At 39.2% G+C, this 26,192-nt stretch overlaps 1 protein-coding gene across 1 annotated transcript in view; it reads left to right on the plus strand.

Annotated features, from left to right (window-relative positions):
* Positions 1–26,192, plus strand: part of LOC126184039 (uncharacterized) — a 497,397-nt gene that overhangs the window by 410,566 nt on the left and 60,639 nt on the right. The window contains exons 19-21 of the mRNA XM_049926396.1: positions 16,187–16,385; positions 22,218–22,494; positions 25,822–26,015. Of these exons, the coding sequence (XP_049782353.1) occupies positions 16,187–16,385; positions 22,218–22,494; positions 25,822–26,015 (670 nt within the window). The remainder of the gene's footprint in view (positions 1–16,186; positions 16,386–22,217; positions 22,495–25,821; positions 26,016–26,192) is intronic.

A 26,192-nucleotide genomic window follows, 5' to 3' on the forward strand; every position in this document is an offset into this window, starting at 1 on the left:
CTGTCATGAAATACGCTATTCAATCCCGCTTCAACCGCACGCGAGCTATGTGCCAGACATCCATCACGTTGGAAGTACATCGCCATTCTGTCATACAGTGAAACATCTTGTAGTAACATCAGTAGCACATTACATAGGAAATCAGCATACATTGCACCATTTAGATTGCCATCAATAAAATGGGGGCCAATTATCCTTCCTCCCATAATGCCGCACTGTACATTAACCCGCCAAGGTCGCTGATGTTCCACTTGTCGCAGCCATCGTGGATTTTCTGTTGCCCAATAGTGCATATTATGCCAGTTTACGTTACCGCTGTTGGTGAATGACGCTTCGTCGCTAAATAGAACGCGTGCAAAAAATCTGTCATCGTCTCGTAATTTCTCTTGTGCCCAGTGACAGAACTGTACATGACATTCAAAGTCATTGCCATGCAATTCCTGGTGCGTAGAAATATGGTACAGGTGCAATCGATGTTGATGTAGCATTCTCGACACCGACATTTTTGAGATTCTCGATTCTCGCGCAATTTGTCTGCTACTGATGTGCGGAATAGTCGCGACAGCAGCTAAAATACCTACTTGGGCATCATCATTTGTTGCAGGTTGTGGTTGACGTTTCATATGTGGCTGAACACTTCCTGTTTCCTTAAATAACGTAACTATCTGGCGAACGGTCCAGACACTTTGAGGATGTCATCCAGGATACCGAGCAGCATACATAACACATGCCCGTTGGGCATTTTGATCACAATAGCCATACATCAACACGATATTGACCTTTTCCACAGTTGGTAAATGGTCCATTTTAACACGGGTGATGTATCACGAAGCAAATACCGTCCGCACTGATGGAATGTTATGTGATACCACGGTTCCTATTTAAAAAAACGCAGTTGATATCCATTTGACCTATGGTAGTGCCATCTGGTTTCCCCCTTCAAGCTAGACGAGTTTTGTTCTTTGTAGTTTTTTTGTTTGATGCTCATTTTGTGAGATATTTGGCCTGGTCACTATAAATGGACCATCCTGTATATATATTTTTAAACAGTAATGGTCCTGTCACACTTCCTTGGGTATTCTGGAAATTACCTTTACATCTGTCAGTTTTATTCCATTAAGAGCAACGTGTTAACTTCTGTCTCCAAGGAAGTCTTGAATCCAGTCGTAAATGTTCTCCAATACTTGGTAAGCTCATATCTTTTCACACAAGGGCAGTAGGGGGTGGTGTCAAATGCCTACCTGGAATTAAGAAACATTGCATCGACCTGATGCTGTTGTCTATGGCGCAGTGGATCTCATGGAGGAACAGAGCGAGCTGAGTTTCACAGGATCTCTGTTTGCAGATGTAAAGTATTAACCTGTTCATATGGGTATGCACTCAAAAAGACAGTCATGTATATGTTCAGTGTTTTTTTTAACACACACCAGAATGATAGTGTTGATGCACTTTCCAGAAATGTGAAGTGATAGCGCAAGGGATGTTCCCAACAAATATTTTGGCAGTGCTTTGCAGAAACTCAGTAAACACATGTTACATGAGTGATGTATCGTTGAGCTGAATATAATATGCTGCTGCAGTGCCCCCAGTGCTGAAAAACATTGAATTCTTGCAGATGAATGACAAATACTAACTTCACTTAATGAAGGTTTATTCAGCTCTTGCACATACAAGAGCACGAAGCGAACTGCCTCCGCCCAGAACACATATGGTATATATACAGCTACAGAACATTCCACTACAATGGTTCTTGCCATTTGTGGATACTTCTAGAATGTACTCGAACCGAATATAGAAATTAAAATTGTACAGTTCAGGTGAGTTTTGAACTCACGACCCTCGATGCAGCAGTTGAATATCATGTCCACTACACCACGGTGCTACTCGGCTTCTTCTGTGACATTGCTCCCTCCTTAAGAGAACAGTGTCTCGGTGTTACGCCCTCCTAGTCCGGGAACGAGTCATCGGTCCTGCATACTCCGACTCCCCGATAACTGATGTTCGCCCTGGCGGTGATCATAGATCTTCCCTTGCTGCTACGTTCTTTGTTACCTTTCCGCTTGTTGCCTGTTGCTGGAGCTTCAAATTTATCCTGGGTTGCAGGATCCTTATAGGGCTACATTTGAAGGATGTGGACCATATCTCCGATTTTGCATTGTCTTGTATCGGATTAGAAATCTTCAACTTCATAAGTAACATCCGACAACTGTCTTACAACCTTAAAAGGTCCAGAGTAGCGCCTTAGGAACTTCTCAGAGAGACTAACCTTCCAAACAGGAGTGAAGATCCAGACAAGGTCACCAGGCTAATAGACAACAGGGCGGTGGTTCGTGTCATGCCTTCGGCGATGGTTTTCTTGAGCCTGCAGTGTGCGGCGTCGAGCTAACTGCCAAACTTCCTCAGTTCTGGTTAACACCTGGTCGATTTAGTCATCGTCCACATCATCAGGATGTAACGGAAACACAGTGTCCATCGTTGTCGTCGCCTCATGCTCACGCGCCAGGAAAAATGGCATAAATCCTGTGGTGTCTTGTTTGGCGGTATTGTAGGCAAACGTCATGAAAGGTAGCACCTCATCCCAGTTGCTCTGCTCAACATTGACAAATATTGATAGCATGTTAGCCAAGATCTTATTAAGGCATTCAGTAAGCCCGTTAGTTTACGGATGGTAGGCAGTCGTCATGTGATGAGTAATGTTGCACCGACGGTTTCTCTCTGTCACAAGATTTGATTGAAAAACTTTTCTTCGATCCGTAATTAACAACCCTGGGGCACCGTGTTTTAATACAATGTCTTCTACGATGAATTTTGCTACCTCAAATGCTTCGGCTGTTTTCATGGCTTTTGTAATGACATATTGTGTCAGATAATCAGTGCAAACAATAATCTTTCTACTGCCCCTAGCAGACGTTGGAAATCGTCCGAGGAGGTCAATCCCAACACACTGGAAAGGTGTTTTGGCTGGTGGAATTGGTATGAGTCGGCCAGGTGGTTTCTGAGGAACTGCCTTTCTCCTCTGGCACTCTCGACAGTGCGACACATAGTGACAGACACTCCTAAATAAACCGGGCCAGAAAAATCTCTTGCAGATCCTATTGTATGTCTTAACAAATCCTAAATGACTGGCCTCCGGTGTGTCATGGAATTTCTGTAGAACATCTAACTGCATGTGTTTAGGAATCACTGGTAGCCACCTCTTTCCAAATGGATCAAAGTTTTCCTTGCAAAGTAATCCATTAACTATTGGCGTCCTTCTTCTGCTCAGCAGAGAGATCCTGGAGTGCAGCGAGACAGTCGCTATCTTCATCAAAGTCTTGATGGCGTTGCACAGGGTTTCTTGAGAGATAGTCGGCATCTTGATGTTTTCTTCCACTTTTGTACACTATGGTAATGTCATACTCTTGAAGACCTAATGCCCACCTGGCGAGTTGTCCTGTTGGATCCTTAAGACCTGTCAACCAACAAAGTGAATGATGGTCTGTAACAACTGTGAATGGCCTTCCGTAGGGATACTGTTGAATTTTGCACATGGCCCAGATCACAGCAAGACATTCTCTTTCTGTAGTTGAGTAGTTTCTCTTGGATTTTGTAAGTGTCCTAGAACCTTCTCTTTACCATCCAAAATCTGCACCAGGACAGCACCGATCCCATACCCACTGGCAACTCTGTGTAGTTCTGTAGGTGCTGTGTCATCATACAGACCAAGTAAAGGGTCAGTCATCAGAGCTGTTTGCAGCACATCGAAAGAATCTTGTCGAGCACCACACCAGATAAATTTAGAATTGGCTTTTAACAACTCTTGGAGTGGCCTGGCTTTGATAAAAAAAAGTCTTTGATAAAACGGCAGTAATAAGTACACAATCCGAGGAAGCTTCTCACATCTCTAATACTTTTAGGAATAGGAAATTCCATTATAGCTATCATCTTTTCTGGGTCTGGTCGCACACCTTTGTTTGACACAAGATGCCCAAGTATTTTGAGTTCTTTTGCTCCAAAGAGACACTTTCTTGGATTAAGTTTCAATCCGGCTTGTTGGAGACACTTAAGAACGGCCCTCAGTCTTTTTATGTGTTCATCAGATGTCTCTGACAACGCTATAGTGTCATAGTGTCATCTAAATAACAAAGACACATCGTCCATTTCAGGTGCCTTAAAAGATTATCCATCATTTGTTTAAAAGTTGCTGGTGCATTACACAAACCAAACGGCATTACCTTAAACTCATACAGGCCCTCAGGGGTGATGAATGCAGTTTTCTCATGATCAGCCTCATCTACTTCAATTTGCCAGTATCCCGAGTACATGTCCATGGTTGAGAAAAACTTGGTCCCTTTCAGCGTATTGTCAATTCGTGGAAGAGGGTAAATGTCCTTTTTAGTTATCTTATTAAGCTTCCTGTAATCAACACAAAAGCGCCAACTGCCATCCTTCTTCCTGACGAGAACCACTGGTGATGGCCATGGACTCTGCAAAGGCTGAATGATGTCATTATTCATCATTTTCTCTACCTCGTCGCCAATTATTCGACGTTCTGTTGCTGACACACGGTATGCTCTCTGGCTTATTGGTTGATGGTCTCCAGTGCTAATCCGGTGCTTCACCGTCAATGTATCTAATTTGCTCTCCACCTGTGGATTAAAGCATTCAGAGAACTCTTGAAGAATGGCAAGTAGCTTCTTCTGTTGTTTCTTAGGGAGATCTGGTGATAGTCGAGCTAGAAGACCTTGTCTTGTAGTGGTAGTGCCAATTTCGCCCACAGACTTGGCATGGGAGGTTTCTATCACGCTAAGCTGTTCTTCAATTAACGGCTCAGCGTTTGCTACGCACATGCGTCTTGGAAGGATCTACAGTTCTCGGCAACACTTAACTATCCACAATTCACTGAATCCATTCTTAAATGAGACAACAGAGACTGGAATGACCAAGTTATTCTTCAGTGGTATGCTTCTCTTACATTCCTCTACAAGATCCATGGGTTGATGCATGGCATGACACATGACAGGTACCTTTCTAGCACTGACTGCAGGAATGATTACTTCATCCAGCACACACAGTCTCCTCACACTCGGATGCGCATCTTCCTGTCCACAGTATGTCATCTCATCTAGCATAACCTTTGAGTGACCACAATTTATAATTGCTTGAGAAGCTTTCAAAAAGTCCCATCCGAGAATGACGTCATGACTACACTCTTGTAGGACGATGAATTCTAAGAGCTGTGTATGGCCACTTATACCCACAAGAATGACACATCTTCCTGTAGGTTTTACATATTTCCCATTAACCAACTTCACCAGAGATGTTTTGCTGTCTACAAATATGGTTTTCTGCAACTGGCTACAGTACTTCTCCGAAATGACTGAATATGGTGCTCCAGAGTCCGCAAGAGCTTGGACTGGTCAGCCATCCATGAGGATATCGACGTAATTTCCTATCATTTTTGTAGTGATCGACGGCGGAGGATTTTTCTCTTCGGCGGCCTCACTTCCAAGGAAGGTCACACCCTTTAGTTTTCCAGGTTACAGAGGCTAGGTGATCGGCTGGAGCTTCTAAACAGCAATGGAGACCTTGATCGGTGTGTTGTGGAGCATCCTCTCCAGTGGCTAGCTTGCGGTGATGGTGACCTACGCCGTCCTGCACCCACATCTTCTTGTTCATCATCATTGTCCCGGAGTTGGCGTCGGCTAAGATCTGCTATCTTCTGGCATGGGCATCATCAAATATCCGCCGCCTTTCTCAACAGTAACGCACCACACGTCCTGGTCGTCCGCAGTGGGAACATACTTTTTGCTTATCCTGGGTCCTCCAGACATGAGTCTTCCTTGGTGTCCAAACAGGTTCCTCATGTGGCGTTGTAGGAACGTAACTTCGCCTGGGTCTCGACTTTTTAACCGTTTTAAAGGGAAATGAAGGACGAGAGATTGGGTTCAATATCTGTTCCACTTCCTCCCTTATGACCTCTTGAAGCATCTCAGATTTCGAAACTCTTTGCCTCTGTATATGTCTGCTTGTGCGTGTATATGTGTGGATGGATATTTGTCTTTCCCTCTCCTTCCCTCTTTCCTGACGAGGCAACCGTTGGTTGCGAAAGCTAGAATTTTGTGTGTATGTTTGTGTGTCTATCGACCTGCCAGCGCTTTTGTTTGCTAAGTCTCATCATCTTTCTTTTTAGATATATTTTTCCCACGTGGAATGTTTCCCTCTATTTATATATATATATATATATATATATATATATCAGAACGGCAAGGTATGACAAGATAACATGTCCCTAGCAGTCAAAGGGTTAAGCTGACTTAACAGTCTCTGTTAAGATATATATATATATATATATATATATATATATCCTTTTTTTATTTGTAATTCATTCAGAAGTGTCAATAAATTTTCTCACCTTTAGTTCTCAATGATCAGTAATGATTATTTGTATCATAAGTGTCAAAGCAGGATATAGCACATAAGGGAACATTGCAAGTTTTGCATTGGTATATGGGAAACTTTCTGTTTTGTGCAAACCATGCATCTGCGCATTAGCATACTTTTCTGCGAATGTTCACTCATGATAACAGGCGGAAAATGTTTCCCTGTGAATCGCAGAGGATTCTTGTTGTCATTGCGCCTTCCCCTACCAGTTTTTTTTTCTGTTTTGTAGCATATTTTTCTACAATCTCCCCTACGAGAGGAAGGTAAACTCAGTGAGTGCCATTTTTCGCCCTGATACCATCCGGCGGAGAGTATGAGCATTTAGAATGCACAGATCCAGAATGTGAAAAAAAATATTTCTTGTAACATTTCGCAGTATTATTTACTGATCCCACTGAGCTCAGTAACATGTCACAACGGCCAGTTGCACCCACACTCGAATTGTAATCTACAATACATTTTGCATTTCGGTTCCTTTATTTTTTTGCCAGTATTTGTGTCAGTCTTCTCTGTTTCAACCATTTGTGTTGTGTGACTTGTGGTCAACACCCACCCCTCTCTCTTATCGCATCAGTTGATAGCAAGGATCTTGTCAGTAGACTTAAACTCATTTCCTCCTAGTTTAATTTATTCTGCAGTTTTGGCACGTTGTGCCTATTCTTAGGACCAGTGCCACATGCGGCTGTTCCATGGTTATGAAGCCAGAGGAACAGGTTCGGGCTGGATGACCAATTATCGACACGCAGAATATGACCCAGTTCCAAATATGGTCCCATAAGAGTTGCCACAACACTTTTTCCTAAATTGTGGAACCCAATTTCTGTTGTTGCGCCTGTATATACAATAAAATCCAAAATATAGCCACTCTGACAGTCACACAGTACAAATGTCTTTATTCTGAATCTACTGCGCTTGACTGGAATAAATTGCTTAAAAGATAATCATCCTTTGAACAGCAAGAGACTTTCATCTATACGAAGCTTGTGATGTGGACGAAATGAATTATAAAATGTCTTATGAACTTTGTCAACAATCGTCCTAATTTTCAATAGACTGTCACCTCCAGTACTCACAGAGTTATCACTGAAGTGTAACTTTCTTAGAAGTAGACAATAACAGTCTCGGGGACATAATTGCACTGAAAACTGGTGTATCTCTGGACCAATAATAACTTAATTTTAACTTCTTAACTTGCGCTATTGGAAGGCAAGTAGCAACAAAACAATACATTTCCTCAAATTCAGTGTCTGTCCACTCTGACAGTCAAGAATTCATAGATTCTGTAGTATTTTCTTTGGTGTAAACGTAAAAACGATTTGTTTTGTCTGCAGTAAATTGCAACAGTTCTTCAGACGTGAATTTCACAAAAAATGAAAGAATGCTTGGGTCCGTATCTAGTTGACATTTGTGTCCTGAACTCGAGTCCTCAAAGTAATGGTTTAATGGCCGGAAACTGGTTTCTTTCCAGTCAAATATGTCACTTAAGTGCACTCTTTTGCGAACCGTTTCACAGTCACTTTTTGGTTCCTTGGATTCAGAGGAACTTCTGACTGTAATTCTTGCTCTCCCCTCTGGTGTAAAGGGCTGTAGTCAAGGGCTGAGGACTACAGCTTCGAGACTCTGTTGAAGACTCATCACTACTACCTGTGCAAACACGATGATGTGACATTTCTCCCGTAGAAAACAAGAAAACTGATGAAAACACGGGAAGATGCACTCTGGAACAATACAGTCAGACCACTGAACAGCTACTGGAAGAGCAAGGCAGAAAAACAGCTCTGTGTGTTTATACGTCTGTCACGCTCAGGTAGGTGGGACTTGGTGCGCTTAAACTCGTCCCTAGTGTGGAAAGGCCGGTAGCACGGCACACGTCGACACATCCTTAGTGCTGTAGTGAAGACCCAAGGGCCGTGCTTAAACAAGTCGGGTGCGCCATCAGAACGGCAAGGTATGACAAGATAACATGTCCCTAGCAGTCAAAGGGTTAAGCTGACTTAACAGTCTCTGTTAAGATATTCATCTATGGAGCAGAAGGAGTTGCCTATCAAAAAGTCTTTCAAACACTGTTCAAACCGTGCTTTATCTGAAACCAAGTTTTTAATGGTTGCTGGCAATTGATTGAAAATGTGTGTTCCTGAATATTAGACCCCTTTTTGGACCAGGGTAAGTGGTTTTATGTCTTTATGTAGATTGTACTTGTTCGTAGTATTGATACTATGTATTGAGATATTGGTTGGAAATTGAGATGTATTACTTGCAACAAATTTCATTAAGGAATAAATATACTGAGAAGCAGCGGTTGGAATACAAAGTTCCTCGAACAGGTTTCTACCTGATCTTGGATTCACATCACAAATGATTCTTACCACACACTTTTTCACCCTAAAAACTTTTGCTCGATTTGATGAGTTGCCCCAGAATATGAGCCCATATGACATAATAGAATGAAAGTCAGCAAAGTATGCAATTTTTTTTTATATATATTTATATCTCCTACATCTGACATCATTCTCACAGAAAACTTGTTTAGGCTCTTAAGCAATTTTGTGGTATGCCCTTCCCAACTGAATTTATTGAGTTGTAATCCGAGAAATTTAATACTGTCAACCTCTTCGATCTGCATGCCTTCATATGTTATACACATGCTGGAAGGAAATCTCTTACAGGTTCTGAACTGCATATAGTTCTTCTCAAAGTTTAATGACAGTGAATTAGCTTTAAACCACTTACTGATGTCGATGCTGGGTCCATGGATTAATGAGGTTGTCTCCATACCTGTACATGTCCATCCATTGGATACAATTTGAAACAAGACTTCTCTGACCAGGCACTCTGTTTCCAGTCATCAACAGTCCAATGTCAGTGTTGATGGACCCAGACGAGGCATAAAGCTGTGTGTAGTGCAGTCATCAAGGGTACACGAGTGGGGCTTGGGCCCCAAAAGCCCATATCAGTGATGTTTCGTTGAATGGTTCACATGTTAACACTTGTTGACGGGCCAGTTTGAAATCTGCAGCAATTTGCGGAAGTGTTGCACTTATTTCATTTTGAATGATTGCCTTCAGTTGTCTTTGGTCTTTTCTTGCAGGATCTTTTTCCTGCTGCAGCGATGTTGGAAATTTGATATTTTACCGGATTCCTGATATTCACGGTACACCCATGAAATGGTGGTACAGGAAAATCCCCACTTCATAGCTACCTCGGAGATGCTGTGTCCCATCGCTTGTGCACTGACTAAAACACCACTTTCAAACTTTCTTAAATCTTTATAAACTGCAACAGTAGCAGCAATAACGGATCTAACAACTGCACCAGATACTTGTCGTCTTATATAGGCCTTGCTGATTGCAGTGCCATATTCTGCCTGTTTACATATATCTTTATTTGAATACAAATGCCTATACCAGTTTCTTCGGTGCTTCAGTGTATAAGGTAGGTAGCTGGAGGTCCTGTGTGTAAGGCATTATTGCATAAAAAATTCTGCAAACTTCAGCCAATCCTTCACTTAAGATATAACCTGGGTTTTGTTTTTCTTCTTCTCAGTGTGACTAAAGTCAGAATCATTATCAATATTGCTATGACCAGGCACGAGGAACTTAAGATCAACAGTTTCAATAGATGCATGGTACAAGTGCACTTTCTGTCTCTGTAAAATGTCCTTTGCATCACTATAGCTTTAAAGGATACGCTGTTTCCACATACTCACTTTCGTTCACTTCCTTACTTTACAGTTAGCAGAGTAGCATTCTTCATCACTTGAATTTGTAGAATCATTTGGCTGTAAAATGTACTGAAGAAAGTATGAAACATGTTGTTGACTTCTACTGCAACCATGAGGATGACCACGACATCCTGGTTGGATTTCTGGAGACTTCTGTATCAGTGTTAGACTTCTTTAGAAGTTGTTGTACAAAGGCAGAATAAACTGTAGTAATGACATCAAGTCATCAATTTTTGCTTTCTTCAAACACCCTGTCCATGTCAAGTAGGTGGAAGATGCGCAGGTATCATACCATGCCTTCATGGATGCGCAACATTTACTTTTCGAAATTGCATGTCTTAATTCAACATCTCCATGAAGAGGAAAGCTCTTGGCTCAACTTCCCTGTGCTGCATCCATCTCATTGTCAACCAGTTAACCTTTTGCTTCACAGTGTCTATTTTTCTGTTGTTCAGAAGTTCTGCAGTTGATTCTGTGGATAGGAAATCATCTTGTGCATCTACATCTACATCTGCATCTGAAAGCCACCTAATGGTGTGTGGCTGAGGGTACTTTTTGTACCATTAGCTGAACCATCCAACCATGTTCCACTCATGAAATGTGCATGGGAAGAATGATTGGCAGTAAGCCTCAGTATTGACTCTAATTTCTTGAATTTTCTCCTCATGGTCATTACATCAGATGTATGTGGGTGGAAGTAATATGTTCGAATCTTCCTGGAAAGTGCTCTCTTGAAATTTCAATAGTATATCTCTTCATGATGCACAATGCCTCTCCTGTAACGTCTGCCAATGGAGTTTCTTGTGTATTCCTTTAACGCTTTCCTGCCGACTAATTGATCCCGTGACTAAATGTGCTGCTGTTCATCGGATCTTCTATATCTCTTCTATCAGTTCTATCTGGATGGGATCTCAGATAGGTGAACAATACTCAGTAATTGGTTGTACAAGTGCCTCATAAGATCCTTCGTAAATGAGTTACATTTCCTTATGATTCTTCCTATGAATCTGAGTCTGACATCTGCGTTTCCCTTTGTCCTATGTGGCCATTCCACTTAAGGTCACTCTTGATAGTTACTCGTAGATATGTTGTGGTAGATACTGTTTCTAGTAGTCTGTCATCAATAGTGTAGCTACACAGTAGTGGATTTCTTTTGCTGTGTTTGCGCAGTATGTTACATTTATTTATGTTCACGGTTAACTGCCAGAGCCTGCACTATTCATAAATTATCTGGTGGTCATTCTGCAAATCGTTACTATCTTCTGGCATTGCTACTTTGTTACAGACAACCACATTATCTCGTGTTGAATTCTGTCTGCAAGGAAGTCTTCAATATATCATTTCATATACATTAAATGTCGTCCTGGCATATTCTGCAACTCAATAGATGCATGAGCAACAATGTACAGCCAAAATTGGACAATTAATTGATTTCTTTTTTGCCCACCACAACTATTGCTGCAGGCACTAGCTTGTTTAATATCAGGTGGCAATGATTTTACATACTTCAGCAAGCATGAACCAGTTTCTGAAGGGCCACACGAGGCTATATTCTCAGACCACATATACATGAAAATGTGATCTGTGCTATACTCATGTATTCCAAAATTAAATGTCCTCACCTGTCTCTTGTAGTAAATAACACTGGATGTTAGCATTGTAGTTGGCAATATTTTTTTCAAGATTGAAAGTAGTTACATGTGCTGAACCTTCTTTTGATTTTTGTGCATCTCCTTTCTTAGGTGGAGCTTTTTCTCAAGCATTGGTCTGTTTCTTTTAATGGTGTCATCCTCTGCTTTGATTAAATTTTCTAATCTGTCACATTAATTGCACGTGTCACTTCTTAGCCTATAAAATGATAGATGAAATTCTGAGTTGAACACCTTACAGTAAATGCAGGCCTTCACTGGCAAAATATTTTCTTCTTCACACTTACCCTTGTAAAGCTTACATATTTTTGAGCAGTATAACTCCAGTAATGGGAGGTCCTGTATGGTTCTGAGACAATCTTCTGGTATCTTATTTTCTGGAGCATTTCATATAATGCATCATAATGTTCAGTCTCTGACTAACAAATCACAAGAACTAGAAATAATACTGTGTTCTGACGTAAATGTTGATGTTATCTGCATAACAGAACATTGGCTAGAAGAACCGCAAATAGAAACACTAAAGATTCGTGGCTTTTCCCTACTCATTTCATTTTGCAGGTCTTATTATAAACATGGAGGGATTCCTATCTTTGCAAAGCAGAATTTAAGTATAAAGCAATCCAAACGTACCCTGAACTGAATAAAGAAAAAGTCTTTGAAATGGCAGCTATTGAACTTACTAACATTCAACTAGGTACTGTGACTATATACTGATCCCCTGATGCTGACATAGAAGAATACCTATGTAAATTTGAAATGGTGTTAAATATTGTCGAACTGAAGAAAATGAAAATCATTTGTGGAGACTTCAGCATAGACTTTTTGAAACCCTCAAACTACAAAGATGAATTACTATATATGACAAAGAGTTTCAACTTAATCCCCACAGTAAATACACCAACAAGAATCACTAGACATAGTAAAACTGCACCAGGCCAAATTTTTATTGAAGAAACCTTTTCTCCATACAGTAGTGAAGCAGTTAAGGTGGGATACAGTGATCATGAGGCTGTGTTGTTATCACTGTAATTATGTTCAGAGAAAATATCTCCCATTAAAATAACTGAGTGCAGGGACTTCAGCAATGGCAATATAGCAAACTTTTGCAACATATTAAACCGAGAAACATGGGATGGAAGTGTTCAATGAAACCGATGCAAATAGAATGTTCGATAACTTTCATGGCTCATGTAAGTACTATTTTCACATAGTCTTCCCACTAAAGCAATGTAAATTAAAACCAACCAGAAACAAAAGTTGGATTACTAAGGGCATAAAAATCTCTTGTGCAAGGAAAAGATTTCTACAGTTATTATAAAAAACAAAATAATAAATCATTAGAAATGCAAAATTATATCAAAGAATAAAGTGAAATCTACCACAAAGTTATTAAAGAGGCAAAGAAAAGAGGAAATGATGAATATATCTGCAAATCAAAAAACAAAACACGGGCTGCATGGAACATCATCAGACCTGAAACACACACAAAACCAGTGGCAAAAAATATTAACTTAAAGCTGGAAAACAAACAAGTATGTGATGCTACCTCTGTAGCTAATATCTTCATTGAGTACTTTGGCAAAGCTGCAAATGATCTTACCGAAGCAGCTTTCAGGATACTAATATGCACTTCATTGAAAACTGTAAACCTCCCATGGGGTCTATGTTTCTCAAGCAGGTCACATAGAGTGAGCTCATACTGGCAATGAGCTCATTAAAGAAACTTTCATGTGGTTTTGATGAGATTCCAGATTGTATTATAAACCAAACAAGATGTAATTCTTCAGGCTTTCCCGGCAATCGAATGACATCTCGGGTTGTCGGATGTTCTGCCGGATATCAGCGTCATACTTGCCCGATATTTCGGTAGCGTAACTTGTTACCTTCATCAGGTGTGACCTCTTCGAGTGGACCTGGTCCAGTATTTATGCCTGTGGCCTTTCCCCTTCACCAGGCACTCTCTCTGTATCATTTATTGACCTGTCCCATATCTGTACAAGATGTCATAGGACCAAAACTAAAACTAAATAAATAAAAACGCGTTGAACGAACATGCAACAACGCCTAACTGGAGAATAATTGCGGGATAACTAAACTGATGATTCTGGCAGAGCTAGTGAAGTCAACTGGCAAATAAGCTTTGACGTTGGCAGGAATAGTTACAGAATTAGTGATGACAGGACTGTTCATTAGAATGAGGAAGGAGAAGAAACGGGAACATCACACAAATTATGGAACAATATGACGATTTCAAATTTGTATAAAAATTTCGTACTACTACTTTTCGATCTTGTGCTTGAGAAACTGGAGCATATGAATGAAGTGTGAAACTATTTCCTAACGTCAAACTTTTCGTTTTTAGTAGGTCTAATAGACATTTGATATTGGTACTGTCGTGTTATAAAAATGACCAGTTGTGCCAAAACAGTCTTGTTTATTTTGTGTTTGTTACAATAGCTGCAGTATTAGAAAAGCCTATTTTGTTTTATACAGCAAACAGTGACAAAACAGACGAAATCAGATCAAGAAACCACACCAATCGTGGGTCCTATTTCTATTAACAGCTTTTTCAGTATTAGACAACGATATTTCGATTTTTCATGTAGCAAAACATTTACAAACTTTGATGAAGTAATAGATTCTTTCACAGAAAGAAAAGCATAAAGCTGTAGCAAGATTAGAAGAAAGAAAAAAAAAAAGTCTAGGCACTAAGGATTGAAGAAATGGATCCTGTCTTGTCTGTACTGGTCACACAAAGCAGCAAGTTGTTGGCTAATAGGGAATATAGAGTGCAGATTTTCTGAAGAGTTCTTTTTTTTTAAAAAGAAAGAAGAACGGGATGTCAAACCAGCCGACTGGAAGCAGGAGAGGCACCACAGGATATTTCAATTTCCACTGTCCTGAATATAGTTTGATGGCATCCATTACAAAATATGGATGTTTCAATTCCACAGAGCAAAATACAGTGATGTGCGATAGAAGACTGCTGTGTGAAGAGGCATGACATTGCACTTTGGCACACATAAGACCAAATAACATGTCTTACATTTCCTTGAACACATATGTTTTATGCATAACACTTTTCAGAAAGATGTGCACTACAAAATAAACGTATTTTTAAAAATTCGATTTTTTAAAAATTTTGACGTCCTTTCTCAAATGCTCAAGAAAGTGGTTGGGGGGGGGGGGGGCACTATCTAGTATTGCCCCGGTTTGGAAATACTGTAGATCCGGGGCTGATGCGCAGAGCAGTCTGAGTTATAGTGGGGAAATGGGTAGTATCCACGTGGCCCTTGTTTACGTTTAGTGGTTTCGCTGTTTCCTCTTCATTTACAGCTCTCACGTCAAATGAAAACAAAACGGTTTTCTATGGCCGGGAGCTATCAAGTGAATAAAAATTCATTCACATAATTATGGAAGGCTAAAATATGTTATTAGTTTCAGATTTTATTTTACTTCCATGTTTCTGACAGTCGAGCATTAATTCCTTTACAAAACAGTGAAGTTATTTTTGTCGGTTTGAAAGAAATTTTCTTTTATTAATCTTTTCCAATGAGGCAGTCAATATATTTGAAACAAAGTGTTTAATTCCACACTATTGGGTACTTTCAACTGTTCGCTGCATTTCAAGTGCATGTTTTCATCTTATAGCATGTATGGCATTATGCCATAATAAAGAGCCAAACATGAGATAACACAGTACTGGTACTCCAACAAAATTTACATCCCAAAATATACTGTCAGTTAACTGGGAGGAAGTATGTTTTCACCCAGGAGAAAGTGTATTTTTAACTGGGAGATCTGGGAGAAATCCAGGAATTTTTTTTCCTTGTCTGCGCATACACCCTGTGTATACATGGCAGCCATGTTTCTTGGAAATGTTGTGATCCTCCTCCACAATGATAAAAAGAGTATGTGAATAAACAGTTGCTCACCACAGTGGAAATTAGAGAGCCTAATTCTGTTTTCCACGAGATATATTAAACACTGATAATTAGGTTTTCTCCGCCAGTGAAAATTAAAATCTTGCCTTTTACCTTACTCTGCATAAACACTGTTTATTGTCATGTCTTCCCAATTCGTTTCCATCCTGGTATACACATGAATGTAATACTATACACCTTCACCACTGTTTGATATAGAAAATAATAAAAAATTCGAAAGACTTAGTTTTGTAAAGGTTAACTTACAGTGTCTTTCTATTGCTTTATGATGTGTGTTTGCCTTTTCAACAACAATCAAGGATATAGAAATTACAACTGTGCTCAGTTATCATTAGGTTTTTCAATTTTTTCAGTAAATTACTATTATTTGTGAGCATTTTTCAGTTTGTTTTTAAAGTTACAGGTTTATTATTTCTGTCAAGGCTAAACTGCATCTGTGATTACAGGACTGGATGGTAGCACAACAGCTTTGGAGAGAGAAAAACTAATAAATGAATATAATTCGAATCCAAACATACACTTATTTCTGGTTTCCACAAGAGCTGGTTCCTTAGGTATCAACCTTGTTGGAGCCAATAGGGTTGTAGTGTTTGATGCATCGTGGAATCCATGTCACGATACACAGGCTGTTTGTCGAGTGTACAGGTCAGTATTAAATTGGATTTTTACATTTGGTGTTGACATTTATTCTATGCTGTATCTATCTTACATTATCTTGTATTTGCTTGTGAAAAATGAATTCTGTCATAAATGTTTGGATCCATTAAAGCAGTTCATTCAGTAATCCAGAAATATTGTACATGAAATGAAGGAAAGAGAAATATTTTCTGAGTTCTCGGAACATTTGTGTACAGTACACATTTTTTATCTCAAAAGTCTATAACAATGATTTTCTAGGCCAATTGCATGTGTTTGAACATTTCCATTGAAGCTTGCATTTGAAGTTCCATGTTAGTATAAGGAAATGCTGTTTCCACACCAGCTGAATATACCCTTCACTTTGGAAAATCAAATCTTGTAGGATAATTTACATACAATAGGTCTGTTTGTTTTTGCAGCCATTTTAACTTGCTTTCACAGAAAGACAATGCAACAACACTGCGAAATGCTTCAGTTGCTTACACACGGAGTACCATGCGCAGCTCCTCAACAAGTGGAGGCTGATTTACTGTATTTACCCAAATCGAAGCTGCATTTGAACCTAAGCAGCACCTGAAAAAAGAGACTTAAAATTCAAGGGGGAAAAATTGTAAGCCACACTTCAAAATTGAAATAAAGTTGTTTCCTTCTAACATAAGATACAAATTGGATAGAACGGATGAAAATATGACTGCAGTAGTTGGGTTCAGGTTGTAAGTGTAGCAGTCCCACTTAAGCAAGGTTATTTTGTATATTAATTTACCTTTTCAAGCATTTAAAACCACATAACTTGGCTGCACGTAATTTATAGTTGTAGAAGATTTAAAAATTTATACTAGAAGTCAGTTGCTGTGCTTCATTTCTGACTGTATCACTATTCTTCATAAGAATAATACAAATACAAACAATACACGGTATGTATTTTCTTTCATGTTTGCTGTTGCCTCAACAAGTTATGCGGACAGGATTTAAATGAGGTAACAGATAACACAGAAGAATACATGGCATAATGTTTGCATTCATATTATTCTTATGACAAAGAGAGTATGTGATTCACAGTTAATAGGAACCATCTCTTGTCACTATTAAGAAAACATCTAAGACATAGTGTCGGCCATATTGATGTAAATCATAAACACGGGGTTGCTAGTTGGCTTTTCATAGTATATTTGTAGTGAAGACTTCAAATGTATGACTAGCAACACTTGCAAAAAAAGAATAAAAATAACTTAGAAATTAAAAGAGGAGATATAAAACAAAATGAAATCAAATTAATAATACAAATTTTACAAACTGTTTAAAATATCAATTAGATAATTCTGAATCACTATGACTTGATTCCTTGTTGCTCAGTTCTTCATACACAGCATCATGCTCCATACCACGTAGTACATTCAGTATTGAACATTTTTGAAATGCTTGTTGCACAATCCAATTTGGAACACACGTCCATGAATCATCAATCCATTGGCACACTTGCGACAAACTTGAGTGCTTAATGCATCCTGTAGGTATCAGTTGTCTGTCATTTTTCGAAAGCCAGCCCTTGTACAGGGTGACAATTATTGAACTATATGGAAAAAACTAAATTAGTTATAAACTACGATGTGCACACACTTTATTCAACATGTAAGCATCACTACAGATGTTCGGATGTAGGTTATGACATGTTCGATCATTGGCAAGGATGTGGCACAGATGAATGGTGGAACTCTGCATGACCCGCTGAAGTATTGGAACATTGATGCTGTCAGTGACTTCCTGAGGATGTTTCCAGCTCAGCAATATTTTGGGGCTATTGCTCTGCACCTTGTCTTTAATATAGTCCCACAAAAAGGAGTCACGTGTGTTCAGATCCGGAGAATATGGCGGCCAATGCCAACAGCCTCTGGGTACCGCAGAGCCAGAATGCCATCTCCAAAGTGCTCCTCCAGGACTTCAAACACTCTCCTGCTTCAATGGAGTCAAGCTCCATCTTGCATGAACCACATCTTGTCGAAATCAGGATTATTTTGGATATTGGGGATGAAATAATCTTTCAAAACATACATGTATCATTTGGTAGTCACTGTGCCATGAAGGAATATAGCATCGACTGCACACTTCACAGAGACTTCTCGATCGCAAAATGTGTGTTCTCAGTCCCGCACATGTGCCAGATTTGTTTATTAATGAACCAATCCAAATGAAATTGAGCTTCATTGGTAAACCAAACCATACAGTGCATACTAATTCCCATCATGCCCCATGGCCAACTGTGCAGTTTGAACATCCTAACACAAACTGTTCAGAAGTTATGACGCTTTTATTTCACGTAGTTCAGTAATTGTTACCCTGTACATGCTTTTAAGCTTGTCCTTAAATGGTTTATTCAAACAGACTTCAAGTGGTCACAGAAGTAATGTCATTTTGCCTGGAATTACTGCAGAGTCCATTTTTCTTTGTTATAATTTTCGTTTTACCACAGGTGTTGTGTAGCCTGTGTATGCATGTAACAGAAGCAGACTGCGTAAGCATTGCACCAGGATGACAATTCCACACAAGCCTAATCCATTCCAGCTCCATGTCCTCTGGAAACCACCCACTTTCACTTGCTCGTACAATTACATTTTTTGGAAACTTCTGATTTCGGTAAAGTCTTTCACCTGAAAATATGAACGTAGATAATTTATGTCCATCTGCTGTGCAAGTAAGCATGATGGAAAACTGCTGTTTTTCACCCCCTTATGTAAGAATGCTTACATCTCTCTTTCCTCCGGTAGCAGCCATATAATTCGATGACATGTCTGAGTATATGTTCGTGGCTCGAGCTGCCAGAGTTGGCAGTCATGTGTATGGGGTGTGTTCGCTTGTGTTAATGAGTGGTGTGTGGTTTTCTTTTGCTGATGAAGGTTGTGGCCAAAAGCTTATGTGTAAATGTCTTTTAATTGTGCCTGTCTGCAACTTAACGTGTCACCTATGTGGTAAGTAGAGAACCTATCTTTTTGTACATCATTGATGTTCCTATATGGGAGTTCAGTCAGCACTTTCTATCTGACCAAAAAGGTATTGGTTTCCAATGTGCCGCCTGATTATGAAGTGCTGAAATTCCACAAGTTTTTCTTTGCAATTTTTCAGCTTCTGTGCAATTTAAGTTCGCCTCCAAAGTGAAAAACCCCCGCACTTCATAAAAAGACCAATTTTTGACTTTTTTGCTCTTTAGAAATTTCATTTACCCTAATATTTAAAATTTCAGTGTTCTCATGTAGGCATTTCTGACACTGTTTCATAACAGACTAATTTCAAAACATTGGGAGCATGATATTGGCCTCATTTTGGCCCACTAAATGCTTTACTGCTACTGCAACATTGAAATAATTTGTCTTTTTGCAGTCACCATCATCTGATGATGATCTCATCAATCCTGTGTCACAGACCTGCAGCACAATTAGAACTTTTTTTCGCAAAAGGAATAACTTCCTTCGTAAATTTGGCACTGTAATGATAGTGCTTCATTATGGTTCACTGGCACCAGCATTTCAGAAAATTTGATGAAACAATACCAGAAATCAGAATAAGCCTCAGCATACCAACTCGTGCATAATCCTAATGTCTTACACATTGCGCTAAGAGTATTTGAAGGGCTGCTACATTCGAAGATTAGCAATACTGAATTTCTACTTCCTTCATTGGATGGTGTTTTAAAATTCAATGGTCAGAACATGAAAAAAAATACTACTTCTACTGCCTCCCCTTCTTTTTACTAGCACAGAAGGTTCGGTGCCAGTATTTATCTTCATGCCTGCAAAGCATGGCTGTGTAGTAGCGCTGCTTATATTCCATCGCGAAAGTTATTTGTTGTAGTTCCTAGCACCATTTTTCAAAATTTCTTTTTCCTCTGCACGCAATTCTAAGCTGCAGACAGTTTTATGGATCCCAAAAACTGGAAAAAAAGTGTGGCTTAGATCCGAGTGTTTACGGTATTACAGTCATTCATAGTTTTTAGTCACTCAGCCTGTGCTTGGCGATGTGCTTGATATAAGCAACCTAAATTTTTCCATGAGATTAATATTGTTTGTATTGTTGAGACAGACCTCAAATTTGAATGGAGTTACCATTAATGGTTCTTTATGAACCTTGATGTTTTGACATTTTGGTAATTATGTTGGGTTTAAGACAACATGGTAGAATTGCCAGACCATTTGTGACCTAAGAATACAAATGTGCCTGTACATCAAACCTTTGTGTCATTAAGTAGTAGATGTAAGTTAAACACAGCCCTCTTTTCATTGTTACTAAAAAAAAAGTGTGGACTTCAAACATGTTTGTTACAGACTGTAATTTTAGACCCACAAATATCATTAGAAACATTAAAATGTAAATAATAAGTATTACACCAAAGATAAATCTTTTGGACAGTGGGACAGAAACCAAAGAAAAGTCTATTGAAATGTTTCATGCTAACATAGGGGACATAGGCAAACATTTAAATTGTTTCACTCTCCATTATACTGTTTATAACTGTGAGACATTTCAAACATATTAATGATCAAGTTACAGAAACAGTTGAATTTTTGTATGTAAGACAACTAGAAGATATGAGTATGGACACTTAAAGAAATAAGCAGTAATGTAAAAATGACTTTGAGTTCATTTTGGGAAATGTGGTTCTGTATATGGAAGTAAATTCCCAGTGTGTTACACAGTCAGTACTAACATATGAAAGAGAAACATGACAGCAAATACTTTAACTATTCAGAAATTGAGAGTTTTCCAACAAGTATTGGGAGGATGCATTTTGGGCATGACAAGGAGGGACAGAAAAGCAGACAAATGGACAGGGGAAAAGAAAGGAGTTGATGAAGCGATAATGACTGTTATGAAACGGACGAGAAAATGAGCTGGACATACAGTGAGATGAAATGATGGGAGACGGACTAAAGAGATTCTGTGTTGGATTTCTCATGGTGAGAAAAGACATAGAGGATGTCCTAATGAAACATAGGCTGACAGCGTAAGGGAGCAACCAGTGCAAAATTGGATGGAAGATGGTCATGTATGGAGAAGTATAGAATAGGCTGGTATCCAGCATTGAATGATAAATGACTACTGCTGGTGCTGATAATCATTATTTCATAATGTAGAGTACAAAACCTTGATGTTCATAGAACATCAAACATTAATAAGGGGGTAAAAACGAAAAAAGGAAACAAACAACTGAGAACTGTCTCAAGAAATCATGTCTCATACATTTTTATAGTACGTAACAAATATGAAGATGAGCAAGGTGGTGCAATGATGAGCTCATGTGACTCATATTTGGGAGTGTGGGGTTCAGATTCCCATGTGGCCATTCTGATTATTTAGGTTTTCCGATGATTCCCAAAACTTAAGAAGACAAAATGATAGGATTGGTCCTTTGAAAAGGGCATGGCCAATTTCCTTGCCCATCTTTCCTGTCTGGACTCACATGCACTCTCTAATGATTTTGTCACCTGTGGTGGGTTAAATCATAATCTTCCTCCTTTTTTCTAAGTATCAAAGGCTCTGTCTGGAAGTTCAGTACTGGACTCTTCTGAAGAAAATATTTTTGCATTTCTCTATTCATCATATTTGTTTGTAAAGTTGCAGCTTCAAAGTTTATTTTATGGACCATTCCTTAGACTAAATAATAAAAACATCTGTTTTGTTGTTGGTAAGAAAATTCATGTCTGTAGTATTTCAGTACCCCAAGGGTACGTAAAAATGTGACAAATCATGTTACAGAGGATTAATGGGAGAATTTTAGTGTTCGATATTTCAATTGTTTGGTGCACAGTAAATGTGGTTATGTCCACTGTATATAAATTTTTGTTCCAGATATGGGCAAAAGAAGCCATGTTTTGTTTATCGTCTTGTTATGGATAACTGTCTTGAGAAAAAAATATACGATCGCCAGATAAACAAACAAGGTATGGCAGATCGTGTAGTTGACGAATGTAATCCTGATGCCCATTTATCAATTAAAGAAGTGACTAACTTGTGCTGGGACAATGAACAAGATGGAGATGTAAAAGATTTTAGTAAAGAGAAGGACAAATATATTGATGTAGTGATGCAAAAAATTTTGGACAAACATAGCAACGTACTGTCGAAGGTAAGTTACGCTTTAATTGCAGTTGCGTTTCTAGCTTTATTGGGCTCTCACTTACATACCTTTCTTAATTTGTATTTTATAGATACTTTTGGTGTCAAAAAGATTAATGAATGTACTGGGAGGACTGTACAGAAAAGTGTATTTGATAAAAATGAGATATATCTTTAATGATAATGTGTTAATTTTGTTGTAACTAACCTCTTGACTTGAGCCCTCAGTAGACTCTACCATTCCCCTTTGAGTGTTGGTGTATTTTACTTAAGATTTGATATAATGATGTACAGGATAGTCAGAAACAGTCTGAAAAGCTTGTAAAGGTGTTGCAGGGTAGATTGTGCTAATAAATAATTGTTAAGAAAAAAATTCATATATTGTACTTTTTCCAAGTTAATTAGCATTCAAGTTAGCTGGTCAGACTGTTGTGCATGCAAATTCTAGTAGCCCACCAGTGTCAGTGTCACAAAACAAATTCTTTGTTCGGTTTCCTAAAACTTAACGAGAGAGCAATACAGCAATTGGACATGGGATGGTAGTAAGAATTGAACCCAAGCCAAAGGCTGAGCTGTCTCGTTTGCTATCATCTACACTATGAAAACAACTGACACTAAATGTGTCTGGCAGGCCATCTGAATATGCATGCACAATGGCCTGATTGGCTAACTTCAAATGGTGCGATGTATTGAATTATTTTCTTAACAATTTTTTCTCAGCACAATCTACCCCCCAACACCCTTACAAGCTTTTCAGACTGTTTCTGACCACCCTGTATATTCTGGTAGTGTGCAAATATTTTCTGTGCTCTGTTCTGTTGGCGTTACATACATGCACAGATGAATGACAAATGTAAACAAACCTTCCTGGCAACACAACACCATGCAGGATACAATGACTCAAACGGGTTGTAACTGGCAAGCCACTGAACATCAGCTTTCATTCATAACTCGAAAAAAGAGGATTTTCAGACCTATATTTATGTGTACTTTTTTTCTTGTTGTGATGTAAGGAACATGCCCTCAAAGTTTGTAAATGTATATTTGAAACATCCTGTATAGCATGGCTGCTTTCATTCATGGCCTCCATTTTATAGGTTAGGAAATGTAGATGACTGGACTGTGATAGGAAGTGGTGGGTAGCTGTGTGGGACAGGTCTCTCACCATTGTGAACCACAAAAGAATGACCCATAGGTTGCAGGATTGGGAGCTAAACAGGTTTAGGGATACACAATGATATTCTGTAGGTTGGTTGGATGGTGGAACACTACTTTGAGACTGTGGGCAGGATTTTGGGTAGGATACGTCTCATCTCACGGTGCGATGAAAGGTAGTCGAAGACCAGGTGAAGGATGTGGTTGAACTTTACAAGCCCAGGGTGATAATGGGTGATCAGAGGAGTGTTGGTCGATTGCTGGTTAATGGGCTTACTGGTGTCAGAGGAGCAGGTGGCACAGGAGATCAATTTATGGATGAGTTGGATGGGATACTGCCTGTTAGTAAAACCTCTGGTAAGGTTATTGGTATAGTTCAATAACTTCTGCTTTCTACTGCAGATGCCACGTCCATGGGTGGCGAGACTGTGAGAGTGTTTTTGACATGGAACTGGTGACAGCCATCAAAGTAGAGGTGTTGTTTGTGGTGGGTGTGCTTGACGGAAACAGCAGTATTTATGGAGCCATTTACGAGGTAGTGTATGATATCTAGGAAGATGGCTCGTTGAGATGAGAAAAGGACCAGGTGAAGAAAATTTGGGAATAGGTGTTGAGGTTGTGAGGAAAGAGCAGAGGTTGTCCTTAGAATGAGATTTTCACTCTGCAGCGGAGTGTGCGCTGATATGAAACTTCCTGGCAGATTAAAACTGTGTGCCCGACTGAGACTCGAACTCGGGACCTTTGCCTTTCGCGGGCAAGTGCTCTACCACTGAGCTACCGAAGCACGACTCACGCCCGGTACTCACAGCTTTACTTCTGCCAGTACCTCGTCTCCTACCTTCCATACTTTACAGAAGCTCTCCTGCGAACCTTGCAGAACTAGCACTCCTGAAAGAAAGGATATTGCGGAGGCATGGCTTAGCCACAGCCTGGGGGATGTTTCCAGAATGAGATTTTCACTCCGCTGCAGAGTGAAAATCTCATTCTGGAAACATCCCCCAGGCTGTGGCTAAGCCATGTCTCCACAATATCCTTTCTTTCAGGAGTGCTAGTTCTGCTAGGTTCGCAGGAGAGCTTCTGTAAAGTTTGGAAGGTAGGAGACGAGGTACTGGCAGAAGTAAAGCTGTGAGTACCGGGCGTGAGTCGTGCTTCAGTAGCTCAGTGGTAGAGCACTTGCCCGCGAAAGGCAAAGGTCCCGAGTTTGAGTCTCGGTCGGGCACACAGTTTTAATCTGCCAGGAAGTTTCAGAGGTTGTCCTTGTCACGAGTATTTGTCAGGAAAGTGTCCTCAATAATAAATCATAGAAAGCAATACCTCTGTCAGATTTACAAACTGGGAATATTATGTGATAACAGTTACAATGTGTTTTAGAGTTTATGGCACATCCAGAGCATCAGTGAACAGGGTGATAGAAACCTAAAACAAAATTTTATGATATTCCTGATGACATCGTTGTGGATCATAGTACTCAGCAAAAACTAGTCTTCAAAACAAAATATGAATATGACACCTAGTTTTTTAAAGTATTTGGTGAAGTTTTACAGCTCAGCTGTCTTAAAAGTAATGCCCAAATGTTGGCCAAATTTATATCTGTCTTACTGGTTGCCTGCTTGTGTATACTGTAGATAATGTGCACAGTAAGTCACTGTAACTTGAATGAGGGAGTGCGTATGGTGAAATGTGATTTCATCCATAGTATCTGTAGACTGAATTAAAGATTGTTGACATCGTGCCTCTTACAGGTGAACAATTTATGTGAATGGCAGGCCTGTTCTCTCATTTCTCTTTACATACAAATATTTAAAAAAATGCAGTTTGGTGGCAAAATTCACTGCTCTTAAATCAGCTGATGATGGCATAATGGTAGAGAGTTGCATCCAGTCATAAAGTGTCTCACCAACTAGCACATACTGTGACATGCAGAAAACAAGATGTTAAACCCATTTACTGTTGAATTTAATACACAAAATGCAGATGGGGACTGTCTTAATTATATGAAAGATAAATGTAGGCCAAAACTATTGGAATTATCTCTAGGAGAATATAATGGAGAACCAGTGGATTTGTAATGTAGTTTCAATCTCCCTTACATTCAGTAAAATGAGAAATTATGGGTATACAAGCAACAAAATAAAACTTTAGTCTAAACAATTACAACAATTGTTACCTCTTCTCATTATAGGAGCCTTTCCAGCATGAATCACTGTTGGTTGATCGAAAGGAGAAGAAACTTTCCCAGGCTGAAAAGCGATTGGCAAAGCGAAGCTATGAATTAGAAAAACAGGCCAACATAAATTATAGCAGACCTCAGTACTCATATTACCAGGGATCTGGTGGTAGCAGCTCAACAAATTTACAAACAGGTCTTCAAATAAGGTATTGTATCTGTTCCTAACATTTATTATTATTATTATTATTATTATTATTTATTATATAGCTGTCACAAAGGTGTGCAGTTTGTAATATTTACTCTTTCTTGTTTATTACTCTCTGTGCACAGTGTGCATTGGTGTTTTATGATTCCTGAATCACATCATATTACAGCTGCCAAAT

Source organism: Schistocerca cancellata, chromosome 4 (assembly GCF_023864275.1).
Source record: "Schistocerca cancellata isolate TAMUIC-IGC-003103 chromosome 4, iqSchCanc2.1, whole genome shotgun sequence".
NCBI classification, from domain to species: Eukaryota; Metazoa; Arthropoda; class Insecta; order Orthoptera; family Acrididae; genus Schistocerca; species Schistocerca cancellata.